This window comes from Dioscorea cayenensis, chromosome 14, assembly GCF_009730915.1.
Source record: "Dioscorea cayenensis subsp. rotundata cultivar TDr96_F1 chromosome 14, TDr96_F1_v2_PseudoChromosome.rev07_lg8_w22 25.fasta, whole genome shotgun sequence".
Lineage (NCBI taxonomy): Eukaryota > Viridiplantae > Streptophyta > Magnoliopsida > Dioscoreales > Dioscoreaceae > Dioscorea > Dioscorea cayenensis.
Genome location: NC_052484.1, coordinates 206,141 through 219,611, shown reverse-complemented (window position 1 = coordinate 219,611; position 13,471 = coordinate 206,141). Strand labels below are relative to the sequence as shown.

General features: G+C 33.5%; 1 protein-coding gene and 1 pseudogene across 1 annotated transcript; one reads left to right on the top strand and one right to left on the bottom strand.

Annotated features, from left to right (window-relative positions):
• Positions 1 to 1,713: 1,713 nt before the first annotated feature.
• LOC120275607 lies at positions 1,714 to 6,337 on the top strand (annotated as a pseudogene).
• A 46-nt stretch (positions 6,338 to 6,383) lies between these two features.
• Positions 6,384 to 11,125, bottom strand: LOC120275608 (succinate--CoA ligase [ADP-forming] subunit beta, mitochondrial-like). Its single transcript, XM_039282236.1, has 12 exons — positions 10,935 to 11,125; positions 10,717 to 10,827; positions 10,001 to 10,112; positions 9,807 to 9,871; positions 9,463 to 9,540; positions 8,842 to 8,916; positions 8,567 to 8,719; positions 8,325 to 8,459; positions 7,944 to 8,108; positions 7,298 to 7,420; positions 6,881 to 6,952; positions 6,384 to 6,768 (listed from the first exon to the last, which is right to left on the bottom strand). The coding sequence occupies exons 1-12, from the start codon at positions 11,034 to 11,036 to the stop codon at positions 6,691 to 6,693; spliced, it is 1,269 nt and encodes a 422-aa protein (XP_039138170.1). The 5' UTR covers positions 11,037 to 11,125; the 3' UTR covers positions 6,384 to 6,690.
• Between the last annotated feature and the right edge of the window lie 2,346 nt (positions 11,126 to 13,471).

The following is a 13,471-nucleotide window of genomic DNA, read 5'->3' as shown; positions in this document are numbered from 1 at the left end:
TGTTCGCCTTTTTGTAGACATGTACTCTTCATTGCTCAACTGCATTGCTGCAAGTTTTTGTTTCCCAGAGATTTTGTGATGTGATCTAATTGTTAGTTGTTGCATTTTTCTGGCATTAAATTGATGATATAGTTTCATATTTTCACATTGATTGTTAACATCACCAACCAATTCAATATTAATTTATGCATAATTTTTCAAAAAATCAATTCAAGCATGTCTATCAGTCTATGTCTGTCTCTATGATTATTATTCATTCATTTATTCATTCAATGAAGTTAATTTTTATTCTTGATTGAAAGTAGTGACATGCAATTATAAAAAGTTAAAACTATGTGATTGAAATTGCTTTTCTAATGAAATCCTAATCCATTTCTAGGTATGTTAATCCCCAACCAAGTTATTTATCAACCTATATATATATATATAGTGTCCTCATAAAGATTGATGATCAGCCGTTGGATCGTAATCTAATGATTTCTATTATTCAGCTAAATAATTTTATTATGTTTAAGCTATTTAATTGTTATTGTACTTACTGCAGATATTCGTAGAATGTTTGCAGTTGACATATGCTATATATATTCTACCACCAAATTGTTTTAGAATTGCTTTTAATAAAAAATTTTAAGTTTTTCATGTCCATGAAACACCCTCAAAATAGGGAAAATTTAATTGTAATAATGGCAATATATAAATGCCGATGTACTCATGTAAAAGTGAGTAATTGCTACTATAATAGAAATTATATTTTCTTATATATTTTTATGATTAAAATTTGATTTATAAATTTTATATAAACAAATAAATTAATTATTGATTTTTTTTAATTATTATTTTGTAAGATGAATAAACTAAAAAGCGAAAAAAAAAACATGCGTTTTATAAAACTTTTTTGTGTGACATTTGATCATAGTAATGTGTTAGTAAATATTTTTTTTTTTCTTAAGTATATAAGTATATAAACAGCTCTACAATGTCATTTACTTTCACAGATAATAAATTCTGAATCTATATATATAAGTGCAATGTTCTGTGAATGTCCATAAGTTATTAATCTATGGGCGTTGATTTAAACTATTAGATTGAGATTCAATAGTTTATTGATTATGAATACATAGTAATTATTGTGCTACTATTTAGTGAAAATGTGATATATATTATTTTAATTACTTTGCTTATAATAGTGCACAATAAAAAAAATAGAATGCATAATATTTTAATTTTAATATTCAATCAATTTTTTTGTACAGTAATCAAACAAATCACACCCTATGAAATCTATTCCTATCAACACTTACATTAAGGAAAAAAAACAGACATGTTATCACTTGCGGACGTCTACATCCGCAAAAACACTTTTCTCTCTTTATATATTTTGGTAATGTTTCTAATTTTCTTTTTCTTTAATTTATGTGGCTTAATCATATTTAAAAATAATTACAAAGGCATTCAAGCATGAAATTACTATATATATATATATATATATATATATATATATATATATACATATTAAAGATATCACAAGACAATCCTCCAAACCGGGCATTAATTACAACTGCAACTCTTTTAAATGCCAATAAGTTTTTCTCTTTTATCCTAGATAGTAGGTATATATTTGCAAAATTCCACTGTTATTATAAACTTCCCTGTGCATATATATATATATACACACACAAAAATGGACACCAGCAAAAACAAACAATAGCAAAATAAAGCAGTGTGAAGAAGAAAAACAAAGAAGAGAAAAAAAAAAAGAGGAAGTGATGAAGAAGATGAAGAGAGGAAGAGAAGGTCACCCTCTTCTCAGAGGAGTGAAGAGAGAGTCCAAAGCTTACACTCATGGCTTCACAGCCTCACAGATCCAATCCTTGTCTGCCATTTGTGAAGCTTTCATCCCTTCTTTGCCAATGGCCACCAGCATTGGCAGGGAGGATGATAACTCCATCAACTCTAACCTTCAAGCTTTCTTCTTGTCTTCTGCTTCTCACCCTCCCTTTCCAGATGAGGTCATTCTCTTTCTCTAGATCATTCCTTTTTTTTTTTTTACAATTTTTCTCTTTTGGTTTATATTATTAGTGAATTTCTTTGATTTATGTTTGAGTTTTTGTTAATGGTTGATGTTTTTTAAAGTGGAGTTATGAATTAAATTAATTGTTTTATCAAGATTGAATTTTTACTTTTTGTTATGAATGTAGTCATAGATTGCTCATGAATGAATTTACTACCATGTCATTTATATCCCTTTCTTTACTTTTTGTTGTGAATTTAATAGTATCTCTCACTTGTTTTTACTGTGTGTTTTTGTGGTGCTAGATTGCTCAAGAATGAATTTACTGCCTTTTCATTTACTTCTCTTTCTCTCATTTACTTTGACAGTGTTTTTGACTTAGTAGTATTTCATTTATGTGCACTATTATCTCTTTCTTTCTCTCTCACTTGTTTTTACTCTGTTTTGTGGTGCTAGATTGGTCAAGAATGAATATACTAGCATTCCATTTACCTCTCTTTCTTTGCTTTTTGTTGTGTATTTAACAGTATCTCTCACTTGTCTTTACTGTGTGTTTTTGTGGTGCTAGTTTGCTCAGGAATGAATTTACTGCCATTCCATTTATCTCTCTCTCTCTCTCCCTCTCTCTCTCTCATTTACTTTTGCAGTGTTTTTTATTATTTTCATTTATGTTCACCATTATCTTTCTTTTCTCTCTCACTTGTTTTTACTATGTGTTTTTGTGGTAATTGATTGCACAAGAATGAATTTACTACCATTCCATTTACCTTTCTTTACTTTTTGTTGTGAATTTTATAGTATCTCTCACTTGTTTTTACAGTAGTTACTTAGATATGTCACAAAAATGAATTTAGTGTTTGGCGTGAATTGCTAGTAATTATCCATTCATATATCATTTTCTCACTTGGTTTTACTATGTATTTTTGTGGTGCTAGATTGCTCAAGAATGAATTCACTGGAAGTTCATTTAACTCTTTTTCTCTCATTTACTTTTACAATGTTTTTCACTTTGGTAGTGTTTCATTTATGCTCACCATTCTCTCTTTCTCTCTCTCACTTGGTTTTTACAGTAGTTACTTGGAACGAATTTAGTTTTTGGCTTGAATTTACCAGTAAAACTAATCCATTTATATATCATTCTCTCTTTATCCCTTGTTTTTACAGTGTTTTTAGTACTAGATTTCTCACTAATGAATTTACTCTTTCCTCTATTGCACACATACATCCAATCTTGTTCTTTAAGTGTAGCTATATTTCTCCAGAATGCAGTTACTGATTTGTTCATTTATGTATCTTTTTCTCTCTACAGCAATCTCCCTATTTCTATATATTTAGTCAAAACATGGGTTAGAGTGTTGTCTTCCCTTCTAGGTAAGAGTTGACAAAAAAAGACCCACACTGTTAGGTAGCATTGAATGGAGTGTTGAATTTCCCTTTTAGATATAAGTGTTCTTCAAAACTATACTGGTGCATTGAATAGAGGTTGTTGAAATTTGATTCTGGGCAAGTGATGTAACCTATACTTTTGTTCTTAATTGCTCCATGTTCTTTATATGTATATATATCTTTCTGAACAGAAACTAGAAACAGTTTGAAAGCTCATCAATGTCAAAAGCAATGATAATTTTTGATGAAAATTACCCCTTTCGAACTATGTAGTTTGCCTTCCATTTCACCGCTAATTTTTGAAGTCTCAACTTTACCAATTTAGTATTGTATTTGTTGGAGTAACAAATAGTCCCACATCAGTTAATTTGGTAAATATAGATTTGAATATATAAGTCTGTGTTTCTCATCTTATTTGTGAAAACTTTTGGTTTGTATCAAAGTCCACATAATATATTCACATGTGTTGTGATTTAGACTTTCTATCTATTATTTCCCGCTGACATAGCAATTCAAATCGAAATGGACTTGCCAATTCGCATTGCCGATGGATTGCCATATCATTATTAGTCAATGACAGTTTGACAGAAAAATGGACAAATAGTTTGAATTGCAACGAATGTGGAAGTACAGTGTTTAAATGGCAAATTTAAACTACAAAGTTGTTGATTTTTCTTAGTTCTTCTGAATAAGATCATAAACATAGCATTTGACAGGTTGCGGAGCTGGTGAAAAAGAGGGGAATCAAAGAGGTTGTACCCTTGTTTAAGGTAGTCTTATGGCTTCTTTCTATCAGACTTGGCACACTTCTTCTCTGTGGAACTCTCTGTTTATCCAGAGCTTTCCCATTCATCGACAAATTCTCAGACATGCCTTTAGATAAGAGAGAACAAGTCCTTAACAGATGGTCGAAAGAAAAGCGCTTTATTCTTTTGAAGCTTGTCTTTGTTGTGGCCAAGATCTTCTGTTTCTATACCTTCTACTCCATTGTAAGTATTTCTATCCCGATATCATGTAATTCAATCTCTCGATGTATTATTAAAGTTGAAGAAGAGAGGAAAAGGAAAAATGAAATGTTAATTTTGGCCTCGAAGTGCGCTAGCTGACAGTTAAACGGAATGCAATCCTTTGATTTGATTTCATTTGATTTCAGACTAATGAGAATTCGGAGAATGCAACATGGAAAGCAATTGGATATAGTTTGCCATCAGAGGAGAAGCCGAACAGAAATCAAACAGAGAGGCCTTTGCAAAAGGGGATGATCGAAGCTACAAAGCTCAATGACTTATCTTTTAAGAATTCACTCACTCAGAAAGGCCTGAAAGTGATCGAAGACGGAGGCGGGAAAGCATACAAAGTTGAATGCGACGTTGTGATTGTCGGTTCAGGTTGCGGTGGTGGTGTTGCAGCAGCATTGCTCGCAAGTTCCGGTTACAAAGTTATAGTGGTTGAGAAAGGGAATTACTTTACTTTTGAAGATTATACATCCATTGAAGGACCTTCGATGTCGGAATTGTATGAATCTGGTGGTCTGTTTGGTAGCATTGATGGAAAGATGATGCTTTTGGCAGGATCAACAGTTGGCGGCGGCTCCGCTATTAATTGGTCTGCTTGCATTAGAACACCAGAACATGTTCTTGATGAATGGAGTAAAAAACATCAACTAAATCTTTTTAAGAGTTCAGAGTATGTTTCTGCAATGAATGCAGTGAGCGAAAGGATTGGAGTTACCAAGAGTTGTTTCGAAGAAGGATTTCAGAATAAGGTTCTTCGAAAAGGTTGTAATAATCTTGGTCTCGATGTGAATTCGGTGGCGAGGAACTCTCCGGGAGGACATTTCTGCGGTACTTGTGGCTATGGTTGTCAGACCGGAGAAAAACGAGGGACTGATACTACTTGGCTTGTTGATGCAGTTAATAATGGTGCACTGATCATAGCAGGATGCAAAGCCGAAAGACTTGTGTTTGAGGAGAACAAACACGGTGAGAAAAAGGCGATGAAATGTGTAGGATTGGTGGCAAATCCTTTGAGTGAAACTATGACGAAGAAACTAGAGATTCGATCAAAGATAACAATTTCGGCTTGTGGATCACTCTTGACACCAGCTTTACTAATGCGGAGCGGCCTAAAGAATAAAAACATCGGTAAGAACCTTCATCTCCATCCTGTGATGTTTGCATGGGGATACTTTCCCGTAAAAAGAAACAAACATTAGTGGCAAAGTGTTTGAGGGTGGAATAATAACATCACTGCATGATGTCAAAGCTGATGATTCGAACATGAATTCTTCGCGAGCAATCATCGAAACACCGGCACTAGGACCAGCTTCAATGGCAGGATTGTTTCCTTGGAATTCAGGGAGAGACATGAAGGAGAGAATGCTGAAATACAGCAGAATGGCACACCTCATTGTACTAATCAGAGATGAAGGTTTAGGGACAGTTGAAGATGAAGGTAGAGTAAGGTACAGAATGAGTGTAACCGACAAAGAGAACTTGACGGTGGGACTAAGACGAGCACTTAGAATTCTCATTGCTGCCGGAGCGGTGGAAGTCGGGACTTATCGGAGTGACGGGCAAAGGATTGAATGCAAAGGGATGAAGGAGGAAGAATTGGAGGAGTTCTTGGATTGTGTTGGTGCTGTTGGAGGACCAGGAAAAAAAGACGAAGTTTGGAGTATATATCCTTCTGCACATCAAATGGGGAGTTGCAGAATGGGGAGAAATGAAGACGAAGGAAGCGTCGATGAGAACGGTGAGAGTTGGGAAGCAGATAGATTGTTTGTTTGTGATGGAAGTGTGCTTCCAAGTGCAATTGGAGTTAATCCTATGATCACAATACAAGCAACTGCTTATTGTTTGGCTAAAAGGATTGCAAAGAGTATGAAAACAATGCATGACTGAAGAATAAGAACAGTGAAATTCAGAATCAATCATAAATGAACAAGTTTCATTTGTAATTTTATGCTATGAATAAACATTTGCAATGATGTTCAAACTCTGAACTAAGTATCATTTGTGAATGAAAAAACTATTCCCAAGTCTTGATTGCAATGAACCAGGAAACAGAGCATGGATAAATTTCACTTGTAGATTGAATAGTATACTAAAACATTGAGAAATACACAAACAATTGTCTTGTCAATAAACATGAAGCAAGTTGCAGTGCAAAATTGTTAAGCCGATACGGTGATAAACCGAATGACTTTATTGTGAGAAGTGAATCTCGTATTAAATCATCACACAATTGGGGAACTCATCGAAATGAAAGAACCGGGAATGGTGTCGGGATGCCTATTGTGCGGCAGCTTTTACTGCTTTCTCTGCTGCATCATCCAAATCTTCGGCAGTTATCAAAGTCATTCCGCTTTCCTATACATTAAAATTGGTATCACAAAACATCATTAATCGTATTTTCAAGATCGAATAAGTTGCACCAGTAGCGGAGACTAAAAGGCCATAAATTAATACTAAATTTTACTACCTTGAGAATTCTCTTCCCTTGCTCGACATTGGTGCCTTCTAAACGAACAACAACAGGTACTTTCAAAGAAACCTGCAGATAAAGTAGAAACCAATAAATTGCAGTTTGTAACCACCTTAATTAGAACATTTCGTGCTAATAAGAACCGAATTGTACTTGTTAAAGAGCATGGAAATCAATCTTCATCAGCACAAACACTCTTGTATGATTTACATCACTATTGTCAAGAAAATCATAATACACAATACGGTTGAACTTCAAATTGAGATTACAGTAACTCTTTATTGGTACTTGTCAAGAATATTTTCGATATTTCCTACTTGTTCAATTAAAATGTAGATAACCTTGAATGGGAGAAGATATGCTGAAAATCAGAGTCTATATCAAAGATATTAAGACACATTAAGAAAAATATACCAGCTTTGCAGCATTGACAATTCCACTTGCAATCACATCACATTTCATGATTCCTCCAAATATGTTGACTAAGATTGCCTTCACCTTATCATCAGATGTTAATATTTTAAATGCTTCCACAACCTGATAAGCAACATGAAACATAAATATATTAATTAAGGAATGAGAAAGCATTCTGGCACAACCAAGAAACAAAAAGAAGCTATTAATAATATTCAACAGAAGCATATGAAATTCAGTTGATAAAGTTCTGTGTTACAGTTTCAGACCATTTCATTTAAAAAGTAAAACTTATACAGTATTTGAGTCAGTAATAAGTTAACAACTACAAAAATTAAAATAGAGATAATATAGAACAGAAATAATATGAAATTCAATTGATAAAGTTCTGTGTTACAGTTTCAGACCATTTCATTTAAAAAGTAAAAGTTATACAGTATTTGAGTCAGTAATTAGTTAGCAACTACAAAAATTAAAACAGAGATAATATAGAACAGAAAAAAATATGAAATTCAGTTGATAAAGTTCTGTATTACAGTTTCAGACCATTTCATTTAAAAAGTAAAACTAATACAGTATTTGAGCCAGTAATAAGTTAACAACAACAAAAACTAAAACAGAGATAATATAGAACAGAAATTTGGACCTGGCCTTCTGAAGCATTTCCACCAACATCTAGAAAATTAGCAGGGGTACCACCATGCAACTTTATTATATCCATTGTAGCCATAGCCAATCCTGCACCATTCACCATGCATCCGATTTCTCCATCCAGGCCAATATAGTTCAAATCTGCTTTTGCAGCAGCAACCTGAAAGAGGAAAAGAAATCCAAGCACAGAACTTAAATGAAAGAAACAATATTTTCTGAAAGAACAATCAACATGGTTGCAAAGCAAGCTTGAAATCATGTCATGGTCAGCCATCTATAAACATGAATTATGCTATAGTTTGCACAGAATACAATCAGATATGGACAACCTTTCAAAAGAACCATTAAATAAATACCCTATCACAAACCATCTCACCTCTCTAGGGTCCTCTTGGGATGGATCACGGAGAGCAAATACTTCCTTTTGCCGAAAAGCAGCATTGTCATCAAAGTTCAACTTGGCATCTGCTGCCACTAGCTGGTTATCAGCGGTTTCAGCAAGCGGATTTATCTAACCAAAGGAAATAATTTGCATGAGAGAAGTAGAAACAATCAAAAACTTATGATTAACATTATGCACTGGGAATTGTGCTCTGCAGATCTTTTCCATGGCATTACCTCCAACAATGTACAATCACATTCACAAAATAGTTTGTACAGCTTCTTAATTTGTTCCATTGAAGCATTCCTATCAACAGCCTTTGGTGCCAAACCATCAACAACTTTAGCAGCATCTTTATCTGTGATTCCTTTAAAAACATCAATAGGCACCTTCACATTGAAAGAAACAAAGGTTGTAATACAAATCTAGAGCATGTTACGCTAAATATAAAACAAGGATCCAGATCAACAATTATTCCATAGGCCCCCTCATTGAAAGCACATATCTTTACCTTGGCTATCATATCAGGGTACTTTTCTGCAAGATCTTCAATGCTAGTTCCTCCCTTTCTACAGGCTATGATAATCTGAAATTTACAATAAGAATCTCAAAAGGTGAGTGACACCATTGCTTGGTCTCACAGATTGTGCTAGCAAAGAAAGGTGCACATATGAATTTGGCACAGACATACATAGAAGACATTCCAAGAGAGGAAGAAAAATTTTCCAAAGTAACGATTGCCTAGATGTGAAGTTTCCCTTTGGCGGCTTTTCAGTTTTCAGATGCATTTGATGCCTAACAGGATTAAAAAAAAATATGCTTTTGAAAATCAACAAAAGCTTCAGCAAATAACTTGATATTGAAAAAGAAATTATATAAAATAGGAAGAATAATGGATTTTTGTAAGAGCGTCATCCAAAAGATAGAGCAACATGGTTCAAAAGTTGAATCATCTTTCAGGCTTCATAGGCATTAGAATAAGCTGGTGAAAAAGATATAAATGAAATGGAATAAAAGAGAACAATTATTCTAGAAACTCAAAAACCATGTTTCAAGAGATTAGCGTGTCATATCAGATGAGAGAAAGAAGGAAAGTGAAAAACAAAGCTTAGCACTTAATTTGAGAGCATACCGGACCAGCAGTTGTGCGATCAAGTGTAATTGCGAAGTACATTTCATTAACAAGGGACAACTTCTCACATAAGTACACCTATATCAAGAGAAAAGAGTGGCATCAATAATTATCCAGGGAAAACATGAGACTAGATTTGACAAAATAAAATATTTAAGAATGATTTTCAGAACAAGCATATTATGTCAGAAAACATAATAGGAATAACACAGACGCTTTATTAATACACAGAACTTATAAAACATAGTTTACGAGATCATTTTACTACATATGGAAAAACACAGACAGATAAGTTGGTTGAGATATTGGTTTTCTATTGCAAAAGTCAGTGATCTCTAACCAACCTTGCTCACAACTTTTCCTTGTGGACCAGTTTGCTTGGTGACAAGAATCTGGCCAAGCATTTTTCCTGTACAAAATAAGTCAGAGCATTAGGAACACAACAATGCTGAATATTAAAATTAGGAACAGATAGAAGGCTATTCAATCACATTAAAATGATAAAACCGAAGGAAAAATCAAACACAGAATGTCATACCAGCTAGAGATTCCACCTCTTCAGCTTTCACAATATGAACACCGCCCTTTAGCCCACTTTTGAAGGTTCCCAAACCTCTGCCACCGGCAAGAATTTGGCTTTTGACAACTACCTGCAACAATACCAAACACCATAATCTAAGTTTCCAACTAAATTTTCATGAACTCGGACAAAAAAGGTCATTCACAACAACTATGCTAGTATTACAAGAGATGATATGCTATTCTAATATCAAAGCAAAACATCACACTTCACAGGTTCTTACAACAAAATATTCATGAGCACAAGAAAAATAAGCAATTTGCTGGGAAAAGAGATGCAAAGATATACATCAGGAGAAACATTATTCTGATCAAACCAAAACATAGCAGGTTCTTGATTTATTTCATCAACAAGGAACCACCTTTTCATTGTTGAAGACAACCTTCACATAAAAATTCATGAATCAAAGAAAAATAGGCAATTTGCCACAAAAAAGGGTGCAAAACTATATATCAGGTGTTTAATCACTGCAGGTTCTTAACATATTTATCATCAAAATACCTCCTTTTCATTGGAGAATAAATTCTTTAGAACTAGATATTCATTAACTCAAGAAAATTCGTCATTGGCAACCAAAAAAGAGAGAGAGAAAAAAAAAAGGAAAATATAAGAGATGCATTATTCTAATCAAACAAAGAAACTGCCGGTTCTCAACAGATTAATCATCAAAATACCTCCTTTTCATTAGGAAAAACCCGCTGAACAGCCTCCTTTGCCTCCTCAACTGATGCCACAGCCACTCCCTTAGGGACATTAATCCCATACTTGCCCATCAATTCAGCACCCTGCCAACACCCAAAACAACCCATAAAACACCCTACCAGCACACAAATCATATCCTCTCCGATCAATAGAGAAAATCACGGATTGAAGGCGAGATCGAGAAACGGACCTGGTACTCATGAATGTTGAGTCGGCGGAGCTGCTGCTGCTGCCACCGGCCACCGACGGAGAGGGATTGGGACACGAATTTGCCGAGAGATCTCCACGCCATTCCTCTAGAGAGCGGAGAGCGGAAGAGGGAAACCCTAGAAAAGAACAACTCTTCTTCTTCGCTCTCTTCTTCTTCTCGTTCGCTGTTAAGACTTCCCTTCGCTGACACGTATTGCTTCGCACGCGTCGAAAAATTCAATGGGCCGGGTCACAGTGCAGCCCACCAAAGCGCATGAAGCCCATGATTTTTTTTTTTTATAATACCCTAATTGGTACATCTACTTTTCTCTCTTTTCCCTTTTGATCCCTCTACTCAGAAATGCTCCCAATTAATCTCTACTCTCTACTTTTGAAAATGTGCGGTATAATACCTAATTTGTCTCTTTACTTTTCTCTCTTTTCCCTTTTGGTCCCTCTATTCAGAATTGCTCCCGACTAGTCCCTCTACTTTTGAAAATGTGCCCACTTAGTTAAAAATGCTCCCAGTTAGTCCCTCTATTTTTAAAAATGGTCCAACTAGAGGGACTAAGTGTGCACATTTTTGAAAGTAGAGGGACTAGTTAGGAGTATTTCTAACTAAGTGGGCACATTTTCAAAAGTAAAGGGACTTGCCTGGAGCATTTTTGAGTAGAGGGACCAAAACGGAAGAGAGAGAAAAGTACAAGGACTATTTTGGTGATACCAAAATGTGCCCACTTAGAAAAAATGATTCAAACTAGTCCCTCTATTTTTGAAATTTTGCCCACAGGGGAAAATGCTTCAAACTAGTCTCTCTACTTTTGAAAATTTGCCCATTTAGGGAGAAATGCTCTCAACTAGTCCCTCTATTTTTGAAAATGAGCTCACTTAGTCCCTTCACTTAGTCCTATTTTCAAAAGTAGAGGGATTAGTTATGAATATTTCTCTCTAAGTGGGTATATTTTTAATAGTAGAGAGATTAGTTGGGAGTATTTCTGAGCAGAGGAACCAAAAGGGAAGGGAGAGAAAAGTAAAAGGACCAATTTAGATATTATACTTTTTTTTTTTCTTTTCGTTTTTTTAAAGAAATACCAAAATACCAGTAAATAGATATAAACGGTTGTAAAGTAAGTAATTGGGAAAATTATTTTTTAGTCCCTGAAAGTTTCAAAACAACCCAGACAGACCCTCTGACATTTGAATTTATCGGACAGTCCCTCCTTTTTTTGACAGTTTACTTTTCAATCCTTACAATTTACTTTTCAATTAATGCAGCTTACTCCGTTAATTTATTCTATTTTACAACATGTACTTCCCGCTTAAAATATATAGTTTCTATTTGACATAGCGTGTTTTTGTTTAACCACATAAGTTTTCACTTAATATATAACACATTTGCGTTTAAAATTTGACTTTTCCGCTTAAAATTATGGGTTTCCGCTTAAAATTTGCTGTTTTCGCTTAAAAACTGAGAGCCAACCCAATTAACATCTGCTATCTTTATGTCAACATCAATCACTTTTATGTCAGAGGTCTGAAAAATAACCTGTCAGGAAAATGAATGACCTTTTGGGAATACTCAAAGTCATGGGGTTTTTTTATGAATACCTGAACTTTGGAGGAATTTTTTGTTCATTTTCAGTAAGTAATTTTATATGTAAAAATGTGTTTTGTTTGTTATAAATTGTTATTTACGTATAAAATTAAGTATAGCATGGGAAGATTTTACTGTATTTCATCTACTAATATAGTAAAACAATATAGTTATACTCATCTGTTGTTGCTTTAATTTGAGTTTTTGCGTATTGACTTTTAAGTGTTTTTTATTGAATAAAAAATTGGTGTTATTTGAATATTTAAAAATTTAAAATAAAAATTTTTTAGATTTTACTTCACTATTGTAATAAAAACTCACTTTTAATTCCTATGTATATAGAAGGCACATCATTTAAAGACGTAATTAGATTTCAAGTGTAAAACACCCCACTGTGCTATTAGATTTATATCTAATAATTACTATCGTCCCATGGACAACACTAAATAGCAATTATGTGTAGTAAATAACAATAATTTTGTATAATTCTATATAAAAGTAATGGACATTAAATGATGATTTAACGGGTAATTATCAAACATTCATATAGAACAATAATTTTGTGTTCGTGCATAATAGATATTTACCCTTATATAGATATAGATATATATAGATATATATATATATATATCTATTTATATACATCATATATGTATGAACATAATATGACACATGCCTTACCCCATCAATCATTATATTGGATTAAAAGACTAAAAAAGTGAACAAATTTATAAAAATGTAACGGTTAAATTGAACATTTCTATATTTCAATAAAAACAAATGTAAACATAAGTAAAACACAATTTTAATTCTTTTTTTTTTTGGTTAAATTTGGTTAAATGAATGTCATTATCTCATTCTACTTTATCAACCTAAATGAGGAATAGAGAAAAAAAAAGCACTTTGTTGTTTGTCTTTTTCTTCCTTTTAATTGATTTAATAAA

What these genes read in the sequence shown, in the direction of transcription:
- LOC120275608 (XM_039282236.1), bottom strand. Translation starts at nt 11,036, where the DNA reads ATGGCGTGGAGATCTCTCGGCAAATTCGTGTCCCAATCCCTCTCCGTC. An exon ending in TTTTTCCTAATGAAAAGGAG is followed by an intron (nt 10,113 to 10,716) that starts GTATTTTGATGA and finishes GTATTGTTGCAG; the next exon opens with GTAGTTGTCAAAAGCCAAAT. An exon ending in AAGGGAAGAGAATTCTCAAG is followed by an intron (nt 6,769 to 6,880) that starts GTAGTAAAATTT and finishes TTTAATGTATAG; the next exon opens with GAAAGCGGAATGACTTTGAT.